Consider the following 27,422-nt stretch of genomic DNA (forward strand, 5'->3'; position numbering starts at 1 on the left):
GTATTCGTTCAGCAAACATTTATTGTTATGTGGACCTGGCTCCACGCCAGACACGGGGGTTACAAGAGTAGACAGACAGGGGCACCAGTGTTCCAGTTCACACTCTAGGGGACAGCGACCTTTTCTTATCTTCCATCCTTACCTCCACCTGGCAAGGTAGGTGAATGGGGAGGACTCCATACGGGTGACTGGAGGGAAGGTGTGCTCATTTCTGATTTAGGGAACACAAAGGGACAGGAGGACAAAGCAGAGCAGCAGTGTGACGGAGGCTCTGAAACTGAAGAAAGACGGAAGTCCAGGCTTGAAACGAGTTGTAGGAGCCATGGGCTCCCACGTTAAGTGACTCAGAAATGGTGGGGGAAGAGCCTCATGCTCTGTGGCTGTCAAATGGCCGCTCTCTTGGGGGAAACTTTCGGGTTTGTGTTGCTCCGTCCAAGGTGACCTGCTGGGGACTAAGGCCAACAGGTGTGGTCAGAGAAAACAGGTGAGAGCAGATTTGCAGAAAGCTCAGAATATGCAGATGACATGAAAGCTCAGAGGGGTGCTACAGTTTGGAATTGAGGGGCACCCTGGCCGATGGCCCTAAGATTGAGTGGGGCGATGACTTCTCAGATGAAAGCAGTCCTAGTTTAGACAAAGATGCTCAACGTGGAAAAGACAAGCTACCCGTCATTCCTCAAAGTCTCGTTACCCTGAAAATGGCATCGCAAACTGTCCTCCACGTCACACATTTACTCCCTTAAGTGGTCAGGACACCAAGGAGAGGACAGTCCTGTGCAGATGACCCACAGCCCTAGTGCCTGGACCCGAGGTCTCCCCAGTGTAAAGGTACACCTTGTAACTTTCATTTTTCTCTTCCTGTACCCACTCATTCATATTTCCAGAATGCCTGCCTGGTGTTGGGGGTGCAGGACAGAAGCCCCGCCGTTCACATTTGGATGGAGGAGGTATGTACATGAAGGACACAGACACACACGGAAACATTTACAACACAGCATGGCAAGTGCCTGAGCCCACGGCCAATGGGGGCTGACCGTGGAAGTCACAAACTCCAGGGCTTCATCTCGCCAAGTTGAAGGCCACACCTTGGCAAACCCTCCCCCGCCCCTGCCCCCCACCCACCCAAGCTTTAAATTTTTTTCAGTTTAGGAGACCCAGCAGTCTCCTTCATAACCTCCACATGGAGGTTTTGAATAAACTATTCAGAGTCAGAAAATTCCAAGCTTTCTTCCCTTAAGCCTGCCCTCCCCTCCAGATAGCACTATTTACAGAATTCACTATAAAATGTACGGCAAATATTGTACTACAACTTATCGCTAAACTAAATTCATTACATGTTTTTCCCTTTTAAGCTTCTTGGCTACTTATCTTCACTGTCTCGATGACTTCTGGTTCTTATTTTCTTGACACCCACATTGTCATTTTCCTGTTTGGGAACAAAAGTATAACTCTTAAGTAATTTAAAAGAACAATTTTTGTAACCGACTCTGCAAAAACCCCGATCCTTTCTAGGTGTGATGCAGGCCTTTAGTTCTAGAAAATTAATCTTGAGGTTGGAAATAAACTTTAAGATAGAGCCTGTGAAAGTTGCCTTAAACTGTTTTTACTATTTAATTTTTTAAAGTTAAATACTGTGTCCTTTGATAGAAAGGTTTGTAAGCTATTTTTAAGTTCATACATCATAAAAGGAGAAAGAAAATTTCCACACAAATACATACATTTTCACTAATTTTCATAAATACCATTCAGAAAAAGTGAATTCAAAGGTATAATCAGGCTGAAATATTTTTTTTCTTTTATACACAAAGACAATTATTTAAGACCTTTATTAACAGGTGCTTGCAGTTGGTTGACTGTTTTGAAAAAAATCAAGCTGTAAACTTTTATTACAAATAAAAAATGAGGTTCTTAAAAATCTCAACTTGACCAGATGTGAAACAGATTAAAAACCAGAAGACCCAAAAGGTTTCGGCCTGGTTTTTTTCTCAGACCAAAATCTTTTGGGTCTTCTAAACAACTGAGGTGTTTGAAGGGGACCACCCCTCAATGCTACGTGAGTGTCAGCGGAGAGCACATTTGGGACGGGACAAAGGACACCAGACTGCCTCCCGGGTGGGAGCTCTGAACAGTGCTACCCACCTAAACACACCTCCACCTGCTCTTCATCCCAGCTTTCCAAAGAGACGCCTTCGAAATCAGGCGTTACCCCTCTGGAAGTTTCATTCAATCTCTAACCAGGGACTGAAGACAGCTGCCTGGAATCTTACTACAGGGTATGCAATGAGCAGTCAGAAAATACTAACTGGATAAATCCCTTTTCCTTCCTTTTTTTAAAAATTTTTGGCCACGGCAAGCAGGATCTTAGTTCCCTGACCAGCGATTGAACCCAAGCCCCCAGCAGTGGAAGCTCGGAGTCTTAACCCCTGGACCGCCAGGGAAGTCCCATCCCTTGTTTTTCCTGAATGATGACTTTATAATGTGAATTTACTATTCAAAGTGGAATTCCCAAGCCAGATACACTTGAATATAGAGACACAAGATGTGGCTTAGATTCATGCCTCTTACATTAGTCTAACCGCGAGCTGGTGGCATGTTATTACATATCATGTGTTGTGTCTGCTCTAGCAACATGGGGCAAAAATCATATTGAAACATTCTATGCACTTAAAAAAAGAGAAACAGGAAATTACTTGCCTTTTGGAGGCTGTTGGCACATCTCCTGGCACCCCGGGTTACTCTCTGCTCGGATTCACTCTCCGAAGGGTTTCCTCGAGGGTGGAGAGAAATCTTCCTGGATCTCAAACCCTTGAAGTCTGAATATTCCGTTGCTTCTTTCTCTTCCTGCTTCTTCAAGGGGATTTCCACTCTTTCCCGCCTTGCTGTCTCCTCTGTTGCATCAGGCAAAGGCTTCTGATTCTGCTTCCCAGATCTCAAGGGCCTCCTTCTGTCTTGAACTTTGCCCCCAGCGGTAGGATTCTCAGCTGCTTCTTCTGGGCTTTGTAGCTTCATCTCTTGGGAGGTCTCCGTGGACTTCTTTTCACTTCTCTTTATTTTTATCTTTCCTGCTGATATAAGAGACCCAGGTCTTTGCTCCTCTATATTCGTTTTAGTGGGGCGCCTGGTACGCAGGGACATTCCCTAAAAAAATTCAAAAGACATCCACAAAACGTCAAGAATGAGGAACACAAATTTTAAAACTCCACATGGAGAAAATCATTCGAAAGTGAACTCAAAGGGGGATTAATTGGAAAATTTTCCATTGGTTCATTTTCTAAGATGCCAGTAATCTAATCGAGTCAAGGGAGTGCCTGTCACTTTGTTCCAATGGAGGAATCACCATTTCTACTGATAAACCATAAGTAAGGAATTCAGTATAAATTCCAATCACAACGTCTGAATGTCATATACGTCAGTCTGATTACAACAAGCGTTAAAAGGGTATTCCAGGAGAATGCCCCATTATTCAGGTAGTAAATGGATTCCTAATCCTTTAACAATCATTGATAGAGCAGGACAGGAAAATCTCAATTTCTGGAATCGAATTTACGAGCTTCCCTATCTGACAACCCTGACAGTTAAGGTCTCCCAAGACACACGCCCCGTGAAAATTGTTCTAATTGTTTCAATACTGATGCAGATACTACTTCTACCCAGCGCTCCAGGTCTCGGCGTCTGAAACAAGGCAGGACTGAATTGCCCACTTTTTCTCGGCACAAAGTTCCACACCTTTGAAGATGAACACAACTCAGTCACTTCCCGAGAAGTTCTTGGCAAAATGTGTAATAATAATTTTGACCAGTTATTTTCCCAAATTAGCCTATTCTCTCTAGAAATCCCCAAAGGATGCTTTACAAAGGTCTGCAGTTACTCACTGTGTTGAACGCAGACCCCACGGGGAAAGGGTACCCACACATACATTCGGGTTATGTACAACTTACAGCAAACGTTATACCAGAATGGAGAGCATCCACCCAAGATGACATGGTACGATTACGTCACACGATTACATCACACCACCCATCACCTTATTTGGAGCGTGCGCGTCTTCTCCTTGTGGATCCGTAGGTTTAGTTTTCATGTCGTTGTTGGGCAGGTTTCCCACAGGTTTAGTCCTTTGTGCCAAAATCCTTAGACTTCTCTTCTTCACTCCCGAGGGTTTGGGGGGCTCCCGTCTCTCCCTGGGGGCTGTCCTCTGCTTCTTCTGGAGGGGCTTCTCTTCCTCAGGGTCCTGTGCAGCCAACGTGGGGCATAGCCTCTTCCTGCCCACAACCCTTGCATCTTCTCCCAGTTTCCTCTTGGGGGATGGGGAGATGCAGCTTTCACCTGGTGATTTTACAGGGTCTCTGCTGCCCACAAGGTCTCCCATGAACCTTACTTTAGGGGCCCTGAGGACTCTTCGGGATATTTCTACAGGTCTTCTTCTGTCTGCTGTTTGCTTTGGGGCTCTCTTAACTCCAGAAGCATCGTTTCCCAGTTCACTGGCCTGACCTGGCTTTTGGAAGAGCTCTTTGAAACCGGCCGGATCTTCCAGGGGTTGGGATTTTTCCTTAAATGTTCTTCGCCGACTCTTGACACAAATTACATCTTCTGCTGAGTCCAGGTTCTGCCTTGAAGTTTCCTTAAACACTTTGATATTGTTCTCATCACCTACTGGTTCTCTGTGCATGGTTTCCCCTGCTGTTTGGATGGGCTCTCTGAGTACTGAGAGCTCTTCTAGGTCTACCTTTCCCAGTGGTGACTTGAGCCGCCTCCTTCTACTTGCTGGCCTGGTGACTGGTCCGGCTGGTGGAGACTGGCAGGGCACTGCAGTGATTTTAACATCACTCACCGGTTCTTTGGCCTGACCTGGCTTTTGGAAGAGCTCTTTGAAACTGCATGAGTCTTCCACGGGTTGGGTCTTTTCCTTAAATGTTCTTAGCCGACTCTTGATGCCAATTACATTTTCTGCAGGGTTGAGTCTCAGCCTTGAAGTTTCCTTAATCACTTTGCTGTCTTTTTCATCACATACAGGCTCTCTCTGCGTATCCCCTGTTATCTGTGTGGGCTTCTTGGGAGCTGAGGGCTCTTCTACACCCACTTTCTCTGGCGGTGACTTGACTCGCCTCTTTCTACTTGCTGGCCTGGTGACTGGTCCGGCTGGCGGAGATCGGCAGGGCGCTGGAGCGATTTTACCATCGCTCACCGGTTCTTTGGCCTGACCTGCCTTTTGGAAGGGCTCGTTGAAACTGCACGAGGCTTCCACAGGTTGAGCCTTTTCCTTCAATGTTCTTAGCCGAGTCTTGATGCCAATTACATTTTCTGCCAGGACCAATTTCTGCCTTGAATTTTCCTTAATCGCTTTGCTGTCTTTTCCATCACATACAGGCTCTCTCTGCCTATCCCCTGGTGTCTGTGTGGGCTTCCTGGGCGCTGAGGGCTCTTCTGCATCCACTTTCCCTGGTGGTGACTCAAACCGTCTCTTTCTACCTGTTCGCCTGGTGACTGGTTCTACTGCTGGAGATTTACAGGGTATTGTGGTGGTTTTCTCATTAGTCATTTGTTCCTCTGCATGATCTGGGGTTTGGAAGAGCTCTTGGAAGCCAGCCAGGTCTTCCAGGGGTGGGGCCTTTTCCTTGGGTGTCCTTGGCCTCCCCTTGCTTCCAGTTACATTTTCTGCAGGGTCCAGCTTTTCTCCTGGAGCTTCCTGAGACACTGCAATGCCTCTGTCACCACCGTCTGGTTCTCTGTGTGAGTGTGTGGACTTCCTGAGTGCTGAGAGGTCTTCCTGCACAGCCACTTTCTGGGAAGGTGTCTTGAGACGTCTGGTCATGCTGGTTGATGTAACAACTGGTTCTGGTGGTGGAGATCGGCAGAGCATTTTGGGGGTTCTGTCCTCAGTCATTGGTTCCTTGGCATGATGTGGGGTTTGGAAGAGCTCTTTGAGGCCAGCCAGGTCTTCCAGGGGTGGGGCCTTTTCCTTGGGTGTCCTTGGCTGCCTCTTGCTTCCAGCTACATTTTCTGCAGGGTCCAGTTTTTCTTCTGGAGCTTCCCGAGACACTGCAATGCCTCTGGCAGCACCCTCTGGTTCTCTGTGTGAGTGTGTGGTTTCCCCTGGCTTTTGTTGAGGCTTCCTGAGGGCTGAGACATCTTCCTGCACAGCCACTTTCTGGGAAGGTGTCTTGAGACGTCCCTTTCTACTTGGTGTGTTGGCTGGTTCTGGTTGTGGAGATTGACGAGGTATGTTGGTGGGTCTGTCATCAGTCGTTGGTTCCTTGGCACGATCTGGGGTTTGGAAGAGCTCTTTGAGGCCAGCCAGGTCTTCCAGGGGTGGGGCCTTTTTCTTGGGTGTCCTTGGCCGCCTCTTACTTCCAGCTACATTTTCTGATGAGTCCAGTTTCTGATGTGGAGTTTCCTGAAACAATTTGATGCTTTTATCATCACCTACTGGTTCTCCCACTGAGTGCCTAGTTTCCCCTGGTGTCTGTGTCATTCTGCATGCTGAGAGCTCTGTCTCTACATCTGCTTTCCCCAGAGGTGTCTTGAGCCATCTCTTCCTATTGGTTGGTGTGACAATTAGCTGTGGTTGGGAGGACATGTGGAGCGTTTTGGGAGTTTTGACAACAGCCCTTAGTTCCTTGGCACGATCTGGGGTTTGGAAGAGCTCTTTGAAACCTGCCAGGTCTTCTAGACGTTGGACCTTTTCCTTGGGTGTCCTTGGCGGCCTCTTGCTTCCATTTATATTTTCTGCTGAGTCTAGTTTCTGCTTTGGAGTTTCCTTAGATAATTTGATGCTTTTATCACGATCTGCTCGTTCTCTGTCTGAATGCCTGGCTCCCCCTGGTGTCTGTGTGGGCTTCCTGGGCGCTGAGGGCTCTTCTGCATCCACTTTCCCTGGTGGTGACTCAAACCGTCTCTTTCTACCTGTTCGCCTGGTGACTGGTTCTACTGCTGGAGATTTACAGGGTATTGTGGTGGTTTTCTCATTAGTCATTTGTTCCTCTGCATGATCTGGGGTTTGGAAGAGCTCTTGGAAGCCAGCCAGGTCTTCCAGGGGTGGGGCCTTTTCCTTGGGTGTCCTTGGCCTCCCCTTGCTTCCAGTTACATTTTCTGCAGGGTCCAGCTTTTCTCCTGGAGCTTCCTGAGACACTGCAATGCCTCTGTCACCACCGTCTGGTTCTCTGTGTGAGTGTGTGGACTTCCTGAGTGCTGAGAGGTCTTCCTGCACAGCCACTTTCTGGGAAGGTGTCTTGAGACGTCTGGTCATGCTGGTTGATGTAACAACTGGTTCTGGTGGTGGAGATCGGCAGAGCATTTTGGGGGTTCTGTCCTCAGTCATTGGTTCCTTGGCATGATGTGGGGTTTGGAAGAGCTCTTTGAGGCCAGCCAGGTCTTCCAGGGGTGGGGCCTTTTCCTTGGGTGTCCTTGGCTGCCTCTTGCTTCCAGCTACATTTTCTGCAGGGTCCAGTTTTTCTTCTGGAGCTTCCCGAGACACTGCAATGCCTCTGGCAGCACCCTCTGGTTCTCTGTGTGAGTGTGTGGTTTCCCCTGGCTTTTGTTGAGGCTTCCTGAGAGCTGAGACATCTCCCTGTACATCCACTTTCTGGGAAGGTGTCTTGAGACGTCCCTTTCTACTTGGTGTGTTGACTGGTTCTAGTTGTGGAGATTGGCAGAGCATTTTGGGGGTTTTGTCATCAATCATGGGTTCTTTGGCATGATGTGGGGTTTGGAAGAGCTCTTTGAAGCCAGCCAGGTCTTCCAGGGGTGGGGCCTTTCCCTTGGGTGTCCTTGGCCGCCTCTTACTTCCAGCTACATTTTCTGCAGGGTCCAGTGTCTGCTTTGGGGTTTCCTTAAACAATTTGATGCTTTTATCACCACCTGATTCTCTGTGCATGGGCATAGTTTTCCCAGGTGTCTGTGTGAGTTTTCCGAGGGCTGAGGCATCTTCTACATCCGTCTTCCAGGAAGGTGTCTTGAGCTGTGTGTTTGTCCTGGTGGGCGTGCCGACTGTTCCTGATCTGGGAGATTTACAGAGCATTTTTGTGGCTTTGTTCTCTGCATCCACTGCTTCCTTGGCATGAGCTGGGGTCTGTAGGGGACTTGGGATGTCCAGCTGGTCTTCCTCAGGCTGTGTCTCCTGCAAGCTCTCGAGGGCGGTCAGGTCTGCTGCTAGCTCACACCTCAGCTCTGAGGCTCTCCTTGGTCCCCTCACGGCTATCGTGTGTTTGGAATTCCCTTTTGACCCCATGTGCTCTGTCCGCGCTTCGCTCTCCTTCGCGTCTCCCTCCAGCTTATGCTCTGGCTGTGGTGCTTTCCTCAGACATCTTCCCAAGACGTTCTCAAGAGCATCAGGTTTTGGGCCTTCGTTTTTACACTCTACACCTGGTGCCTGTGAGCTTCTGAGCTCCATGGACCTTCTCAACTTCTTTGCACTTGATGTTGTCTTTGGTGTCATTGCCTCAGACACCGGAGTTTCCATCTCAGCACCTGCTGTTTTATACACGTTCCTGGGAGTTTTCGTAATACTTTCATTTATTTTAATTTTCATACTCTGGCGTCTTAAGGCAGGGCTTGCAGAACTTTGATCAGACAGCTCTTTTGGTGCATCTTGAGTCCCGGCGGACACATTCTGTCCTATAAGAAATTAAGACATGCACGATGAGTATATTCTGTGCACCGTGTGCCAACGTGGTGTTTTAGCCTCACGAGGTATTTAAGAGCCAATAAACCAGCCTCCCATCCATCTCAGGATAGGAGGCTGCCTACATGGCCATAAATCTGCCTGACATGAACCACACACAATTAAGAACAATGTTTTTGGGTGACACAGAGTGGGGTCATGCATAGGCAGTGGTAAGGGTCTATGGGGATCGGATAAAAGAAAAACATTCCTTAGGCTGCCAGCCAGGTCTCAGTGAGCTGAACACACGCATTTTTTTCATCAAACGTGAGAAACAGCTGTTTCATCTGCTGGACCACCAATGCAATAATATGGATTATACTTAGTGCGCTAAGGGTCCATGTTACACAGGAAACATCAATTCTTTAGCAACAGGAAGCATCTTGAGTGTAGCACACTGTCCTCTCTATGACAGAAACTCGGTGACCAGTGTAAATGAGAGAGAAACAGACTCACATCTCACTCTCACCCTGTGGCAGGTGCCCAACCAGAGATTAACGGGAGTACCTGCGTGGTGCACACCTGCTGCCTTTCTCTTTGGTAATTGACAGCACTCTCACATCTGAGTAATTTACATATAAGTATGATGAGAGATCATTACACTTTCCTGCTTGTCAGCCTCTTTACTTATGCTAGATGAAGGCCACGTATACACCCGTAGTTTACGGTTAGTAAACAGGCATATGCTTTACTTATGCTAGATGAAGGCCACGTGTACACCCGTAGTTTACGGTTAGTAAACAGGCATATGCCTTTCCATGCAAGTCTCTGAAAGCCAGTGCTACTTCAGCTGCTGATAGAAACCTCCCCTAAGAACAATGGGACAGGGAAGCTGGACATGGTACTTTATCAGGAATATCTGTCGTAGCGAAATAATACAGTAGCTGTTGTGAAAAAAGAAGACCATCTACAGTTTCCACTGAAAAGATCAAAGTGCCAGGGGAAAAAAAGGAAACCCACCAGAATTTTCTGAAGCACACAGCAGAGGTTTTCCTCCTGAATGAGGTACTGGAAGCTCTTCTCCAAGCAAATCCTCTGAATTTGAAAAAATGGAGGGACACAGGCTCATCCTTTGTGGTTTCTCTTTCACTGGAGTCTTGAACATTTCAGGCAGCCCTGTTACATGAAAATAGTGGAACAGTTAACAGACTGCTCATACCTGCAAATCAGCATGCCTGTCCTCACGTACAACAGAGGAAATGTCGGAAGGCAAACAACAGATCACTCCCTAGAACTTCTGGGAGACAGGGTCTCACAGGAGAGGTTGATGCATCAGCTGTGAACCCATATTTTGAAGAGGGCAGTGGCGAGTTAGACTCATATATGGCCTCTTCTCTGGCCTTCCTCTTGGAAAGAATGTAATGAAGGAAGTTGATGTCCACCTTCTTCTAGAGTGAACTCCTGCTGTGAGTATTGGCCAGAGGACAGAGGCTGCCCTGCAGGGTCCCTCTCCATGCATCCCCAAATCCAGGACCCTCAGGCTCCTTCGATAAGTCCTAGGTTATGCACTACAAGAGTTTATGTACAAATAAAATGTCCAAATGTTAAAAGTGAGATAGGACTGCCCATTTTTAGTATTGTCAAGTACTAATATCACCATCTTTTCATTTTAACGCCAAAAGGTAGTACTAACATAATCTCAGAAAACAAACAAGCAAACCCATCCAGTTCTCTAAAGGGAAGATTTAAGTTTCTCAAACTCTCATTCTCCTCCTGTTCTCCTTACTTTTCTCATTCTGACATCAATGGACCAAAACAGACCAGCAGCCGACTCTCTCGGTCTGGCAGCCGTCTGCAAACTGTGTTTGGGAAGCCTGTTCTGAAGGCACCCAAGCCAGGCAACTCACTTAAAAAGCTCATTCCTCTGCCACTGTTCAGGCCTTACTTAAAATATCCAAGATTTAATATTTCATCACATATTAATGTTTTGTCATAAAAGTACTCACACCGAGGGGTGGCCTTTGTTGAGTGTCTAGAAAAATGTTTTGAAGGAAGGCTGAAAAAATTGACCATCCCAGGTACTATTTAAACTTCTACTTATCTTATAAATATCTTTGAGGGTTTGTCTTCAATGCTTCGTGACATATACAGTGTACACTCACACGTGTGCATAATTTACAAGCACACACAGATATCTGTGTATCTGTGTATAAGCTCAAATGGTTTTTTACTCATGGAGCGTGCTATCAGAACTCTGGCTATCACTGTTCTACATTTTTATAGTTTGCTTTTAAAAAGCTAATAAATATGTTGATCCAAATGGGATTCTGATTGGAGGGTATTTTGCATAGGTTTTATAAGTGGTGCAACAATTCATCTTAAAATCCGCCAGGAAATAAAATCCGCCAGGAAATAAAAACTAGGTTCCACCTTAATGGATTCAAGTGTCACCTCCCTCCATAGGTGCTCAGAATGGAAACCACTGGTCAAACGACGTAGCAGAAAATCCCAAACCCAGGGTCCTGCCGTGGTTCTAATCCAGTACAAGTGTCAGCAGTTCACATCACACTTTTACTGAAAATAGCAATACTGGCTCAACTATGAATGGCTCAGAGAAGCCTTTGTTTCATGAACCGGCTAAGCTACACGGAAGGAAAAGAAATCTTGAAGCAAAACATCACTCAAACCAATTGCTCCGACTCTGGCAATTATAAGAGCAAGGCTGCTTTTTCACCATAAAGCCGCTGCCAACGTCGTATACCCGCGCTGCTCTCCCAGGTAAAGATGTGCATTTCCTGCCATACCTGCTTCCTACAGGCCACGTGACTCCAAATCGTCAGGGACCTGGCCTTGTTCTCCAGTCCAGCACCCTGTTCCTTGAATACCATGACCCCCCGAGTTGACTAGATGGTTTATCCTCCTGTCCCACGCACAGCAGATAAACAAACGTGATACCCACCCATGTGGACCCACACAGGAGGATGAAAGCGTTCTGGTTCCTAAGAGCCATGGCTATGCTTTTACCTGAAAGATCTTCACTAAAGTCCATTGGTTTGTTGACCACGAAGTTGTTCAGCATCCTGTGAGGCCGAGCTGGCCCGCTCACCTTCTCGATGTGAGCTTTCCCTATTATTATGGTGCAGGGAGAGTTGGCGTGGCCTGTGCTGAATTGATTGTGAACGATCCCAGTCAGCTTCTGGAAGACAATCAGGAAGTCAATAAAGCGTCAAAGCCTCAATCCACACTCAATGTATCCCTTAATCATATTATGTATCAAAGAGCAATTCACATTGGAACACCTACCTTCGGAGTATTATTGGTTCTTCTTTGCCTTTTGCTCAGGGGTCTTGGAGGTCCACGTTTAACAGCTTTGGTCTGGGTCTGCTTGGTACCAAGTTTTACCACGTCTGCCCACGATTTTGCCACTGTCACAGGGAAAAGATGTTGAGACTTTTCAAAACCGGCACTAACGAGAAAATCAACCTTGAAACCTATCTGCTGATACAACACTAACCAACTAAATTGGCCTCAGAAGCGCCACTCCTTCTCTTGGAATAAATCATCTGTAAGATGCCATGCTGGCTTCGATCCACGGAAGCTCTCTTGGAGGGCTGGTGGCTACTTTTTCTCCGTCCTCTCTTGGGAATATCTGTCTGATGTGGAGATTTGCTGTCGCTGGAGATGGAAGACGCCTTGGATAAGCTACGGCAGCGGTCGGGCGCATCTGGAGAAGCGGCAGCAGCATTAGGAGCTGGAGGCCTCACAAACGCATCCTGCACAGTCGCCTCCAGACAGGCTTCTGGAGAACCTTCTTCCCCTGATGGCTGAGGCTGCTCCTGACAAGATTTAAATGTGCGTAAGAAACCTTACCACAAACATAACTTCTCTGTAGGTTCAAGATGACGGAGTAGGACATGTGCTCAATCCCTCTTGCGCGAGCACCGGAATCACAACTAACTGCTGAACAGTCATCGACAGGAAGACCCTGGAACTGACCAAAAAAGATGCCCCACATCAAAAGACAAAGGGGAAGCCACAGTGAGACGGTAGGAGGGACGCAATCACAATAACATCAAATCCCATAACCGCTGGGTGGGTGACTCACAGACTGGAGAACACTTATACCACAGAAGTCCACCCACTGGAGTGAAGGTTCTGAGCCCCACGTCAGGCTTCCCAACCTGGGGGTCTGGCAACAGGAGGAGGAATTTCTAGAGAGTCAGACTTTGAAGGCTAGCAGGAGTTGATTGCAGGACTTCGACAGGACTGGGGGAAACAGAGACTCCACTCTTAGAGGGCACACACAAAGTACTGTGTGCATCGGGACCCGGGGAAGGAGCAGTGACCCCATAGGAGACTGAACCAGACCTACCTGCTGGTGTTGGAGGGTCTCCTGCAGAGGAGGGTGGGGGGGTGGCTGTGGTTCACCAAGGGACAAGGACACTGGGAGCAGAAGTTCTGCGAAGTACTCCTTGGTGTGAGCCCTCCCAGAGTCCCCTATTAGCCGCACCAAAGAGCCTGGGTAGGCTCCAGTGTTGGGTCGCCTCAGGCCAAACAACCAGCAGGGAGGGAACCCAGCCCCACCCATCAGCAGACAATCGGATTAAAGTTTTACTGAGCTCTGCCCACCAGAGCAACAGTCAGATCTACCCACCACCAGTCCCTTCCATCAGGAAGCTTGCACAAGCCTCTTGGATAGCCTCATCCACCAGAGGGCAGACAGCAGAAGCAAGAAGAACTACCATCCTGCAGCCTGTGGAACTAAAACCACATTCACAGAAAGAGAGACAAGATGAAAAGGCAGAGGGCTACGTACCAGATGAAGGAACAAGGTAGAACCCCAGAAAAACAACTAAATTAAGCAGAGATAGGCAACCTTCCAGAAAAGGAATTCAGAATAATGACAGTGAAGATGATCCAGGACCTCGGAAAAAGAATGGAGGCAAAGATTGAGAAGATGCAAGAAATGTTTAACAAAGACCTAGAAGAATGAAAGAACAAACAGAGATGAACAATACAATAACAGGAGTGAAAACTACACTTGAAGGAAGCAATAGCAGAATAACTGAGGCAGAAGAACGGATAAGTGACCTGGAAGACAGAATGGTGTAATTCACTGCCACGGAACAGAATAAAGAAAAAAGAATGAAAACAAATGAAGACAGCCTAAGAGACCTCTGGGACAACATTAAACGCTACAACATTCGCACTATAGGGGTCCCAGAAGGAGAAGAGAGAGAGAAAGGACCAGAGAAAATATTTGAAGAGATTATAGTCGAAAACTTCCCTAACATGGGAAAGGAAATAGCCACCCAAGTCCAGGAAGCACAGAGAGTCCCGTACAGGATAAACCCAAGGAGAAACACGCAGAGACACATAGTAATCAAACTGGCAAAAATTAAAGACAAAGAAAAATTACTGAAAGCAACAAGGGAAAAATGACAAATAACATACAAGGGAACTCCCTTAAGGTTAACAGCTGATTTCTCAGCAGAAACTCTACAAGCCAGAAGGGAGTGGCTTGATATACTTAAAGTGATGAAAGGGAAGAACCTACAACCAAGATCACTCTACTTGGCAAGGAGCTCATCCGGATTCGACAGAGAAATCAAAAGCTTTAAAGACAAGCAAAAGCTAAGAGAATCCAGCACCACCAGGCTTTCTATTTATTTTATATTGGAGTATAGGTGATTAACAATGTTGTATTAGTGTCAGGTGTACAGCAAAGTGATGCAGTTATACATATACATGTATCTATTCTTTTTCAAATTCTTTTCCCATTTAGGTTATGACAGAATATTGAGCAGAGTTCCCTGTGCTATACAGCAGGTCCTTGTTGGTTATCTATTTTAAATATAGCCATGTGTACATGTCAATCCCAAACTGTTTAAATCTGGAAGCACCAAACGTTTCAACCAGTGTCTGTCAAGTATATGGTAGAGATGGGAGTCTACGTCTCTCACTTAAAAAAAAAAAAAAAAAGTGGCGGGGGGGAAAGAAAGCACCGAACAAATCTTAAATCTTAATTGGGGTATTTCAGGTGGAAAGATGAAAGGAACTTCCTCATGAGTGAGGCTCTTATCTAAGTCTAAGGAAACACCATCCGTGGGAATTTAACCACCTTTGATCTGCATGGAAAGACAGCCACTCACTTCCGGGAGCCCATATAAAAGGGAAGGAAAGGAGACATACCTCACACGCCCGTTAGTGTGAAAGGAAAATAAAGACTTCCCAGGCCCTCTGATGAAGGCGAGCTGTGGGCCACCACCTTTCTAGAGATCTAAGGTCACAGCCTAGGGTAGGTGATGAAAAATTGTAAAGAGCTGATGATGAAAATCATGGGTGTGCTGCCACCCAAGATTTTTCTTTTCACCTTGTAATTCTAAAAGGGAAAAACACCAAAACCTTACAGTTCTGTGTCGTGATCCTCCAGATTCTTTCCAAATGTACTTACTATAACCCTAGCATGACCACCTGGCCCTGCAAGTGTGGTCAGCAGGAGGCCTCTGCAGAGAAGGAAAGTCCTGAGGACCCACATGTGCTCAGTCACCCTCGGGCCGTGGTTAGGAACCCAGGTGCTCATTTCCCAATGCCCACATGAATGAGCTCTCACAGAGACTTTTATATTTTTACTTTGTTATTAGAAGGAAAAAGGTGTTCATTGTCATTCTACTAGTGTGAGGGGTTGGGAAGAATATGGACCGAGGATGTATGCTATCATCAGACCCGAAGGGGGGACCAGTGGGTAAACTCACCTTGATGATTTTCTTCAGGACGGTTGGCGTGTGGGTGACCAGAGACCGTCTTTGCTTTGGTGTCTCTCCTCTTTTGAGAGGTGTATTGGGAGGTAAGTTTTCATCGAATAATTCAGGTCTCAGGCGACCACCAAAGGAGACCCGCCTCCTCTTCAGGGACACCTCATCCATCTTATCTAGAGGAATGGGTACAGACGTGGAGAAGGCAAAGGAGAACAGTACCATAGGTGTGACTTGTTTCCATTTACCATTGAAGACAAACTTACTGTAAATTCACTGAAACCTGGCACCTCACACACCTTTACTCTCTCGTGATGTTGACGAAGGTGATGCTGCTTCAAGAGCTCAGGAAAGATCCAGGACAAACCACTAAATGCCAAGTCCCAACCTGACAGGACAAGGACTTTCTTTAAACATTGACAAGTCCTGTGCGGACACAGCTTAATAAAGGGAGTGGCCTGGAGCAGTGGCATGAAGGGGATGAGGCTTCAGCAGTGGCCTGAGAAAGCTTTTCCAAGAGACTCACCCTTGGGTCTCACTCAGACCTAGCCAGTGAGTAGAATTCGAGCTGGAAACCTCTCCTGGTGGTATTGACAGATGGGCAATTCACGAGTCCCAAGCCCCACTATCCATCTTTGTGAACCACTTGTCAACATAAACCCTTGCCTGAGTGAGGCGCCCCATTCGTAAGACTTGTGGGGACTCCGTGACTGAAGTGCGTGGGTCTGCTTTCAGAGCCGCACACCCCTGCCCTGGGGGCTCCCTGCAGAAGCAGAGCTGACAGCAGGGCACAGCATCAGAACACCTGGGGGCCCCCCGAGGAGCGTGGGAGGCCCTGGAGCTACCACGCCTGCTCCACGGGTCACATCTCTGCCACCCATGGGGTGCCATTAGGTTACTGGTTTCCCCATTTGCAAAAGGAAGATAACAAAACTCCTGTCCCATGGGTCCTCCTGCTGCCAGAACAGAGGATGGGAAATGAGTGTCTGAAAGGCACGTAAAAGAACACCTGGCACGTAAACCCATGGGGATGGGGCAGGTGTGTTCTAAGAGCCACCCCACATGAAAAGATTTCCAAGGGATTTCCACTGACTTATTCTAGAGGATCAAACTCATAGGATAAAAAAGCTTTTAGTTCAGAATTAAACTCCTGTGAAAAGCAATTATGCTTATGCTATTCTCCTTTGTTTTGTGGTAGACGGAAGAATCAAATATGCTTTTGGACCACCTTATCTCCTTAGGCCCCCTGCTAATTCTTCCCGAATAACCAGCACTTCTTCTGGTTGGTTGGTTATCTGGGTCTTCACGCAAATCTATGAGTAGAGGATGAATATGTGCCTTTATGTGCCTCACAGCTAATCATTCGTGAAGGAAGGAAGGTCCCACTAATTCATACCTAGACATAAGGTAGGAGTAAACTTGGGGGAGGGGGGAATAAATTTACAGTTAAATAAACTTACTCGTGGAATCGCCGAAGCTGCTGCCATCAGCCGACCTAAGACCGGGTAACCCAGGGCACACCGGATCAGCTGCCATGCCCAGCTTCTCAGGCTTGTTGAGAAAATCGCTTTGAATCTTCCTTTCAACTTGAGGGACCAATGGAGCTGAAATTGTCTGATGCAGAATCTCTGTTTCTGTTGTCAGATCGTCAACATTTGTAGGATTCCTCTTCCTCTTTCTGGGGCAAAGTTTTTCTGGTGTATTTCCAAAACTCTCAACTTTAACGGGCGTTTGAATACTAGGTAAGAACTTCCGAGGAGGAAACGTTTTAATATCTGCCCTGGAGTCTTCACTTTGATCTAGGTTCAGGGATGCACCACCACTGACAACACTCGGGTCTTCACTCCGCCCACTCCGTGAGGGACTTTGTTGTGAATATCTTTCAGGGGTCGTGGTTTGCAGCGTCTCTATCTCTGTGCAGAGGCTGCTGGGACTCCTGGTCTCCTTGGGCGTCTGAAATGGCTCATCACTCCTCTTGCCCTCAGTCTGGCTACTTCCTTGTTCTCCTGAAGCAGGGTCTGCCTTAATTTGGGGGCTTTGGCCCGATTTGGGTCTGGATTTAAGTGAGACCAGAGTCTCGCTCTGTAAACCACCAGTGCTTTCTTTTTCTGGTGTGCAATGACTCTGTGATCCTGATTTTCTGCGATTCTGAAGAACATTGACTTTTCCTGATTTCACATCTAACTCCACCTTCATTGACTCATAAAGCTTCCTAAAGGGAGACTCATTTTGGTCACTCTCCTTAAGACACTTTCTAGAGGAAAAAGCCTTCAGTTCTCCATTACCGATCCCGAACGTTACACTGGAAGCTTCCTGAGAATCCCCAGCAGTGGGAGCTGTTGCATTTCTGCCGTTATCTCCAGGACATTCCGAGGAATGAACGCTGTTAGGTGTCTTCCCAGCAACAGGATCTTCTGAGTCACCTGAGACAATACCAGCTCCCGTGACATTCTTCCCATGCACCACAGGCCTTCCGGAAGCAGCGTCTTCCGTGAATTTTGAACGGGCACTGGAATCTTGAACTTTTCCATCTTGACAATGAGTTATGAAATAGGAAGCAGAAATTCGAGATTTTCTCAATGATTAACATGGGCAATATTCACATTTTAAAATTATTTCAAATTGTCTTAAAAACCTAGCTTTCCACTTAGCCTACAAATTTCTTAATGTCCAAAATGTATTCTAATGGTGTTCTGGTACTAGTTCCATGATGAAAATAAATCACTTTAGCCTCCTATACCTTCTATAACCAACAGGAGACATTCAATGCTTATCAATCTGCTCAGAATTAGGGGGAACAACTGAGCATGACAATTCATCTCTACATGGACCCTCCAACAAGCATATGGCACCCATACATCACTTGTGAGAAAAGTTAACTCAGGTGTCTGCCTATGTCTGTCCCTTCCTTGCCACAAAGCTACACAGAGAACAGATCTTACAGGATCCCAGACAAAACCAAAAATCTACTAACCAAGGTTGGAAGGGAAGCTAGATCTTGAGACCCGACGCGAAGGCTCCTGTGAATTGGCAGATAAGAACAGCAATTTAGATGCCTTTTCAAATACCGACAGTCACATTTACTAAAATGTTCTTCCTTTGATGACCTTCTCTACCCAACTGTTCTTAGAGAACTTTCGGTGACTTTGAGAAACGAGCCCAAGACATTGGGCTGGTACTCATAACACAAGCATTTCTCAGTTGATTTTTTAAAAATATAGTAATAGAATAAGAAACAAACTTGAAGATTAAAATTGCTTAAATTGAACGGCAGTGACTTTTTATAACTTCCTTGAACTTCTATGAAAGAAGAATCAAAGCTAAAAGTAAACATCATCCACACTCAGTATCTGGGAACCAAGGGCACAGAATTATTGACTTTACACTGTTTTATCAGAAGTTGGCTAAAGGACCCGTGGGTGTAGTGGGGCTCCACTTAGCGTGTATGCTCATTGCTGGCAGGTACTAAGGGTTTATCTGAAAGCCCAGAAGTTAAGGCAAAAGCAAAAGCAATGCACCCAGAGGCCCTGTACCCTCAGAGCACGGGGCTGGGATGCAGCCCTCCTGCTGGGCCACCTTCACATTCCTTCCCAGGCAGTTTTTTAGAGGGTAAGGAACAACTACAGAATAACACAGGTGTAAGATATAAAAGTCCAATATAATATAAAAGTCCAATAATTCAATAATATTGAATTATTAGGGGTGGAAATCACAAAATATATCCAAAGGCAAATACTTTAACTTCTTTCTTTAATCAATTTCCGATATCTTGGTATTGAATATGCTGCTTCTCAAACTTCCCATGTGAGGGCTCGGTTTCTAACTTCCAATCTGAGGTTGACAAAAGGAATCATATGACTAAACAATAAAAATGAATTAAAATTTAAAACTGTGTGCAAAATACAAGCCCATATTTTTTGTACTATAATATCCAATAGCCATAAAAATTACCGTCAAATAACATGTTCTAAGTATTCAACTTCAGTATTTGCATTATCACAGTCCAGATAATGAACAGGTCATAGACCACGGGGACCTCTTATCTAACCCATAGTCCAGCTTTTTGGTTGGTTGCCTTATACCTACTAACAAGTTGGAAGCGGCGTTGGCTGGTGGGTGGGGTACCTCAAAAGCTAGCTTTCCCCCAAAGCTGATGAGCAGGGTTGACATTAAAGTTAGTCCTCTGGGGAAGCAAGGGCACATGGCAGGAGCAGGGAACTTCAAATGCAGAGCCCACCGCTGATTTCAGGAGTATCTGTGCTAAGACTCTTAAGCCAGGGAATTCCAACCTGGTCAGAAGAGAATAGCTTGAGTAGCTTCATAAAAAGTAAGAAGGATAGGAAGTCTCAGGATTAACCCAGAACCTTCTAAGTCCTACTAAATCTCCCAGGATGGGCCCAGACTGCATTTTAATAAGGTGGGCCATTTGGAGTACGTTTTCTCCACTGATAGACACAGGGCAGTAACTCTCCTCCAGTGTCGTGGGTCATTTGTCTGTCAAAACTGGGAAGCATCATTGGTACCTACAACTCTGATGTGATTATTCTGGATGAATAAAGACCAATGAGTAGAATGGGACAAAAAATGAGCCGCCAGATCACGTGGTTCTGGAATCTGAGTTCTGCGTCAGGGTTGCCCTAACCAAAGGTTTGCAAAATCATATTGTGGGATACTTCAGGAGACTTTGGGCCCAAAGTGTAACACCTAGTACTCTCATTTTGAATAAAAGAGGAAGGATAGTTTAAATTATCTTAATATATCTAAGTTCAACTTGTTTTACTACCTTAGAGACATTTTCCTACTATAACTGGTAAGTCGTTCTCCCTTGTGAGAAATCAGTGTCAAAGTGCATATAAATGATTTCATATCATCATGCAAAAGAATCAGAGCCCAAAGTTCCATAATATCCCCCCATCACCTGTGCCCATCTTTGTCCTGGAAATTCAGGTGACTTGCTTCCATTCTGATGACTTTCATTTTCATACCTGAAGTGCACAGAATGACAGGCACATATTCAGATTAAAGATTTGTAACCAATGATAAAACTTCCACATCTGACTAATGTTTAAGGAGCAAGGAACAAAGATCAGGTTTTACTCAAGATATTACCTTATTCATGGAAAGAAATCAGGAAAGTGTTTTTATGCTAAAAACTTAGGTAAATTGGTTTCTTCTGGAACACCACGGTCAGAGGTTGGGACCAGATTAAATTTCTGAACCCTGACTAGTCTGTAAGATTCAACAACTTCCCTGAGCACCTCCTGTGTTGGAACCAACTGCACAAGAGAGCAAAACCCGGTGTCTGCTAGTTTTTGTTCGTGGAAATCATCTGATGGCTTGGAAGGTCAACCAAGAAGCTGGGTGGCATCTGACACCTTTATCACTCTGTGACGTCATTCACCACAGGGTAATCACAGAGCTCTACTTTAAGATCACTATGATCTTTTCAGCTTCCCACTTACTCCATCTGTATCTGAACAAAGACAGGCACATTTTAGGAAGACGCAAAGATATTTAGCAAGAGACGTGGCTGTTCTAACAGACCTCAGGTATCCATTCACAGAAACTTTTATAACACATACTGAACTCGGGTACCTCGGTGAGACAGCCTGATTCGAATTTAGATACCATCTACGTAAGCTCTGAAGCAGCCAATCGTCTGGAACTGTTTCTCATGGTACCAGAGTTCTGAATCAAGCCCTTCTTCCTATGACCCATGTCCTAGTCTTTGTTGGAGGTATTTTGTCACCTCAACTAATCTTAATTTGAGCAGCATCTCATTTGGGGGACATACTTCTGCTCTCCATTCCTCATCAAATATTTCCTGCCTAGAAATAATATTTATTTCTCTATCTAATAAAAAAATACCCTTTAAAAATGAAGGCAAATTCACAAAAAGCACAGAAAAAGAAACGACCAGGATATTCAAATTAGAAAATATCTATTTAATACAAATGAAGGCAGTAATGAAGATGGAGTTCCATTTGGCAGAATGGATGACAAAAATGATCCAACTACATCTGCCTACGAGAGACACAATTTAGAGTCAAAGACACAAATAGGATGAAAGGATAATGATGGGAAAAGATATACCATGCAAACAGTAACCAGAAGAGAGGTGGAGAGGCTGTACCAATACCAAACAAAATAGAATGTAAGATAAAAATTATTCACAGAGACACTGCACATTTTATAATGATAAAAAGGTCAATCCATCAAGATCAACCAGTTATAGACAAAAGTGCACCTAACAGCTGGTTCCAAAAGATCATCTAAACCTTAAGGATTATGAAAGTTGAAAGCAATGTGATTAAAAAAAAAAAAAAAAAACTATAGTATGAAATCTTTCATCAAAATCATTACTAAGGGCTTCCCTGGTGGCGCCGTGGTTGAGAGTCCGCCTGCCGATGCAGGGGATGCGGGTTCGTGCCCCGGTCCGGGAAGACCCCACATGCCACGGAGCGGCTGGGCCCGTGAGCCATGGCCGCTGAGCCTGCGCGTCCGGAGCCTGTGCTCCGCAACGGGAGAGGCCACAAAAGTGAGAGGCCCGCGCACCGCAAAAAAAAAAAAGCATTACTAAAGGTACAGGACATTTCAGAATGATACATGATACAGCTTCATCCACACCAAGAGGAGATACTTCTTAATTTAAACCCACAGTATGGCCTCAAAATATCGGACGCAAAAAACTGACAAAGTTAAAAAACAAAAAGAAAAAAATATCTTCAATGCGTGATTTCAGCTTACCTGTCCAGGTAACTAAGAATCAGGGGAAAAATTTACTAGGATCCTAGAGTCAGGAATTTGAATCTGATGGACCTACACAGATAGAGCACTCCAAGCAGCAGCTGTGGAACACACATTTTTTCCAAACACCCAGGACAGATTAGTAAAAATGTAACCATATCTGATCATAAAAAGCAAGCTCTGACTCGTTTCAGAAACTGGAAATTACTCAAATGTCCATCCAGAATGAATAAATTGTGTATAATTGTGTATGTAACTGTGGATCTTATTTCAGTGAAATCCTTAAGCAGCGAGAAGGAACAAACTGGGATGATTCCATCCATCCCAATCCATGCTATGAATCCCACAACCGTAAAAGCAGAACTCAGTTACTACTTTATGGAGTTTAATAAAGGCAGACAAAACCATAGCAGTTAGAGATGCACGCTTAGGTAGTAGAACTCTAAAGACTTTCATGCTCTCAGAAAAGCCACATTAGTGGTTTACTTGGTGCAGGGAAGAAGTAATGATTAGAAGATGCATGAAAGAAACTTCCGGAAATGCTCTGTTTATGACTTGGGTGGTGTATTAGTTCTATAACAAAATGTCACACCCTGGGTGGCTTAAACAAGAGAAATTTATTTTCTCACAGTTCCAGAGGCTGGAAGTCCAGGATCAAGGTGTCGGCAGGGTTGGCTTCCCTGGGGCCTCTCTCCTGGGCTCTGGCCGCCCTCTGCTGCCGCTTGGCACGGTCATCACTCTGAACACCTCCTTCCCTGGCTTCTGTGTCCTAATCTCCTCTTCTTGTAAGGACACCACTCGGATTGACTTAGGACCCAGCCTAATGGCCTCATTTTAACTTAATCATCTCTTTCAAGGTCCTATTTCCAAAGATAGCCACATTCTGGGGAGCTGGGGGGTCAGGACTTCAACTTGGGAATTTAGGGAGAGCACAGTTCGGTCCGTGACGGGTGATTATCACAAGGCTGGTCACTTCATGGTAAGCTGGGTCATACATCTCGTTTTGTAACTTTCTCTATGAGTGTATTTTACTTTAAAATAAAAAAAGTAAAATGAATGCAGTTTCACAACACTTGTAACCAAACGAACCTCCTTTAGGACCTGGCCACCTTGGCATAGTTACGTGCCTCTCTAATCTTTGAGCTGGAGCACACAATAAACCTCACCTGCCATTCCTTCTAGATCCGTATGAATTTGGATAAAGACTGTGTTGAGAATGGCAACCTCAAACATGCTGACATTCACCCGCATCACAGAAGGATCACTGATGGACTGTGAGGCTGGTTTTTGGTGGATCAGAAGGTCTATTTCTTTTTAGCCCATTTCTTACCTACCTGAAAGACCGATCAACAACAGTTATCACATCTCCATGTTTTAGCTGTACAGGTTTATCAAAAGTAGATCCATTTACTTGTGTTGGATTTGTGGAACTGAAATTAAACAATATTGCCTACAAGTAGAAAAGAGAGGAAAACATGTAAACTAATAAATGGATAAAAAGCGAAAAGTTTTAAAAAACAGACTTCCAAAAACCCGCTCACCTCCTGTCCATTGATTTCAATTTTGCAGTGTTGTTTGGACACTACGGGAAGCTGAATACGAATGTCACACTCGATACCCCTTAATTCAAAAGAATAAAGATTTTTTAGATTGCTGCAATTTAAAAAACTTACATCAGTGATTCAAAATAAAACAGCATCTGACACTATGTTTTTTTGTTTTTTTTGCGGTACGCGGGCCTATCACTGTTGTGGCCTCTCCCGTTGCGGAGCAGTCTCCGGACGCGCAGGCTCAGCAGCCATGGCCCACGGGCCTAGCCACTCCGCGGCATGTGGGATCTTCCCAGAGCAGGGCACGAACCTGTGTCCCCTGCATCGGCAGATGGACTCTGAATCACTGCGCCACCGGGGAAGCCCCTAACACTATGTTTGATCTGTAAATGTAATGACATAAAGGAAAAACAAACTGGGCAATGTAAATGATCTTTTCATTTTGCCCCCAATTTTTATAAGTATTGTATAAGCAACTATTTTAAATCATTAAAACTTAAGAGTACTGAAAAATAATTATAATGGAAAATATTAGAATACAAAATTGAATTGCCTTTCACTAAAATATCTATGCTTATAAGATCCAACTAAAGGAGTACTTTACATCAGTTTGGAGAATACTTGTTTGTACTCTGTGCTTTTTTTTTTTCCTATAAAAAAGGTTTATGTATGTTTATTGGTAATGCTATGTATGTTTCAAGGTTTAATCATCACCTGAAGTGCTGTTATTTCATGCTAGGACCTCTCCGTGTCTCAGTTTCTTCATATACAAAGAGGACTCCATTGGCAAACATATCATGGTGTTCTTCAGAAAATTAAATGTTACTCATGTCTGTCATTCGCTTGGCACACAGTAAATGCTCATAACTTGTGAGCTTTTTATTGTTTTAAAACTATATTACTGGGACTTCCCTGGTGGCGCAGTGGTTAAGAATCCGCCTGCCAATGCAGGGGACATGGGTTTGAGCCCTGGTCCGGGAAGATCCCACATGCCACGGAGCAGCTAAGCCCATGTGCCACAACTACTGAGCCTGCGCTCTAGAGCCCGCGAGCCACAACTACTGAAGCCCGCATGCCTAGAGCCCATGCTGTGCAACAAGAGAAGCCACCGCAATGAGAAGCCTGCGCACCGCAACAAAGAGTAGCCCCCGCTCGCTGCAACTAGAGGAAGCCCGTGCGCAGCAACAAAGACCCAATGCAGCCAAAAATAAATAAATAAACGACACTATTAACTGACAGAGTCACAAGCCTCCTATCATTACAGACACTAATCTACAAGCAACAACAAATCATCTAGACGCAACCTGTCTTTTTACAGAAAACTAACATCAGCAGGAAGCAGCTGAAGGGAGAATTCTCAAACCTACACAGAAACTATTCAAAGACGCCCTTAGCAAGGCTCTTTGGGTCTCTGGTGTTCCTGTTACCATCCTGTGCTTTTACACGTTTGAACAGACCGTATGCCTCCTCTCTGTACTCAATACGAACCTCTGGAGTCTAAGAATATCCCTTCCTACCTGTACCATGACCAAACACTTACGAGTGGGTTTCTGGATTATAAAATCTCGCATAAAAATACACTTAATCACTACAGTATAATAACAGAATTACTGCTATTTGGTACCAAAATGTTTTTGGTTTTTCCCTTTTGAAGAGAGTGGAAGCTATGGAAAGTGAACAGCTACTTTAAGCCAAAGAAGAGAATTTGATTTTTAGGTATCAGAACATCCCAGCAAGAGACAGAAAAAGACGATCTCATTAGAACTGAGAATCTGTTTGGCAGGAGACGGCCATCAGGAATCACTACAGACCAATGGTTCTTAACCCTGGTGCTGCTGACATCTGGGGCCAGCTAGCTCTCTATAGTGGGAGCTGTCCTGTGCATTGTAGGGTGTTTGGCAGCAACCCTGACCTCTGCTCCCTGACGCCAGTGGTGTGTGCCTCCCACATTGTGACGTGAAAAAAATGTCTCCAGACTTTGCCAAATAGCTCCGGGGGGGGGCAGTACGGCTCTCAGTTGATAACCACTGCCGCACACTGATTCCAAACTCAATTTCCCAGCTGATGTGATGACTGGACAATTGCCAGGGTGCTAAATAGTGATCACCTCTCATATGCCAGGCCCCACACCAGACACTGAGTACAGAATTATTAACTAGCCAGTCCCTGTCCTTGGGGAGCTTCGTCGTGAAACAGGCAAGCCACAGCCTCATCACCATGTGTGGGGTTAGGAAAGACAAGAGCAGGGCTCAGTACAGGCTTCTTCTCAGGTAACATGGACCCTGTCTCTGAAAGTTGTAAAGCCATCAGTCACGTAGGAGGGTAGAGAAATTCCAGAGGTGAAAGTTCGAACTGGCTAAAAGCACCAAGGGGAGAAAGAGCTTGAAGTGTGGTGGAACGTGGCCGGAGTGGGGCTGGTAGGAGGATGGGGTATGGGGAGAAGGGGGTCAGGGTTCCACCACACAGGGTTCCACGGCGGGGGGGTAACTTATCCATCACATGTTAGAAAAGGAGAGGCGGTGGGATTAATGGTGCCTGTTACACAGGGACCAGAGTTACGGCCACCACCAACACCAAGGCAACAAAAGAGAAGATCTCAAAACGCAACCAGAAGGACTTTCCTTCCTGTTTCCATTTTTCCAAAAAGACCGACAAGCCATGCACAGATTCCTTCCTTCACTTGTTCAGTAATATCGCCCAGCAGCCAAGGAATGCCCAGTTTGGAGAGATTTCGACGAACACGACGGCTTTCTAAAGACAGTCTGCGGTGAAGCAGGATTTGAGAATCCTTCACATTTTTCTCCAGTTATATTTTTATCAAATCAGTTAAAAAAATTTTCTTTGACTGAAAAAACACAACTATGTAAACGTTGTCTTCGAATTCTATTTCACAATAAACAACCGGTAGCACTGACAATACATAGGAAGTCCTGAGCAGACTCGAGGGCTGACTACTCCTAGAGCTGTGTATCTCGTCTGTTCATCTCTGGTTAGTAATATCGAGGGGTTTTTTTAAGCTAAATTGTCTAAATTGTCCGCGGGTGGGCAGGGCTCACCTTCCAAACAAGCAGGTATGAAGGCTCAGTGGAAAGTGGGGGCCGTCGACCCCGCTCCTCTTAATGGTAACAAGGCGTCTTGTAGGACCCATTCTCTAAAGAGGAATTTTGACTATAATCCGTACCGGAAGGTCAGGCATCCAAAGGTTTGCTGAAGCAGACTTACAAGCAATCCTTTGACTACACGCCACTGACAAAACAACAAAAATAAAACACACAGGGGGTGAGGGTTATTCTAAAGCAAAGAGCTAAGAAGTTACTTGTAAGTGACCAACTGGGGTCGCGTGTACTATTCACCGCTGCCCCTGCCGCCCCGACCCACGCCTTACCTGACCCCGGTGGAAGCCCCAGCCAGGCCCGGGGCTGCCTCCACCACCCAGCGCCCTCCAGAGACCTGCGTCCAGGACGCCGCCCGCCAGGCTCCTGGCTCCCGGGAGTTCCCACCGAGACCCCACGCCAGAGCCCAGGACGAGCCAGGCCAAGGCCGCGCTCCGGCGCTGGTGTCCGCATAGCCCCGAGTGGTCCACGCGGCCTCCGCCCCGCCGGCTGCCCCCGCCCCCGAAGCTCCCCGGCCGCGGCTCACCCAGGACGAGTCTCCCGGGGCGACACCAGTGGTTCCGCCGCTCGTCGGCGAGCAACCCGAGTCCGCACCGGGAGGGGCCGGCGACGCGCCCACCTCCGCTGCAGGGACCGGGCCTCAGTCCTCTGGCCCGCCCCC

The 27,422-nt window shown here is 45.9% G+C and overlaps 1 protein-coding gene across 5 annotated transcripts; it reads right to left on the reverse strand.

The window, feature by feature from the left end:
- MKI67 (marker of proliferation Ki-67) lies at positions 1 to 27,422 on the reverse strand. Of its 5 annotated transcripts, none has more exons than XM_032608672.1 (16): positions 27,034 to 27,112; positions 26,705 to 26,894; positions 23,640 to 23,718; positions 23,433 to 23,548; positions 20,270 to 20,336; positions 18,326 to 18,371; positions 16,812 to 17,882; positions 15,352 to 15,527; positions 12,467 to 12,587; positions 12,111 to 12,320; positions 11,900 to 12,021; positions 11,621 to 11,792; positions 9,617 to 9,772; positions 4,025 to 8,610; positions 2,695 to 3,138; positions 1 to 1,426 (listed from the first exon to the last, which is right to left on the reverse strand). In XM_032608672.1, the coding sequence occupies exons 2-16, from the start codon at positions 26,794 to 26,796 to the stop codon at positions 1,361 to 1,363; spliced, it is 7,524 nt and encodes a 2,507-aa protein (XP_032464563.1). In that variant the 5' UTR covers positions 26,797 to 26,894; positions 27,034 to 27,112; the 3' UTR covers positions 1 to 1,360. The 5 variants fall into 5 exon arrangements, with proteins under 5 accessions (XP_032464563.1, XP_032464564.1, XP_032464566.1 ...); XM_032608671.1 differs by lacking the exon at positions 27,034 to 27,112 and adding an exon at positions 27,288 to 27,383 and having other exon boundaries at positions 2 to 1,426; XM_032608673.1 differs by lacking the exons at positions 12,467 to 12,587; positions 27,034 to 27,112 and adding an exon at positions 27,288 to 27,422 and having other exon boundaries at positions 12,111 to 12,432.

Source organism: Phocoena sinus, chromosome 16 (assembly GCF_008692025.1).
Source record: "Phocoena sinus isolate mPhoSin1 chromosome 16, mPhoSin1.pri, whole genome shotgun sequence".
NCBI classification, from domain to species: Eukaryota; Metazoa; Chordata; class Mammalia; order Artiodactyla; family Phocoenidae; genus Phocoena; species Phocoena sinus.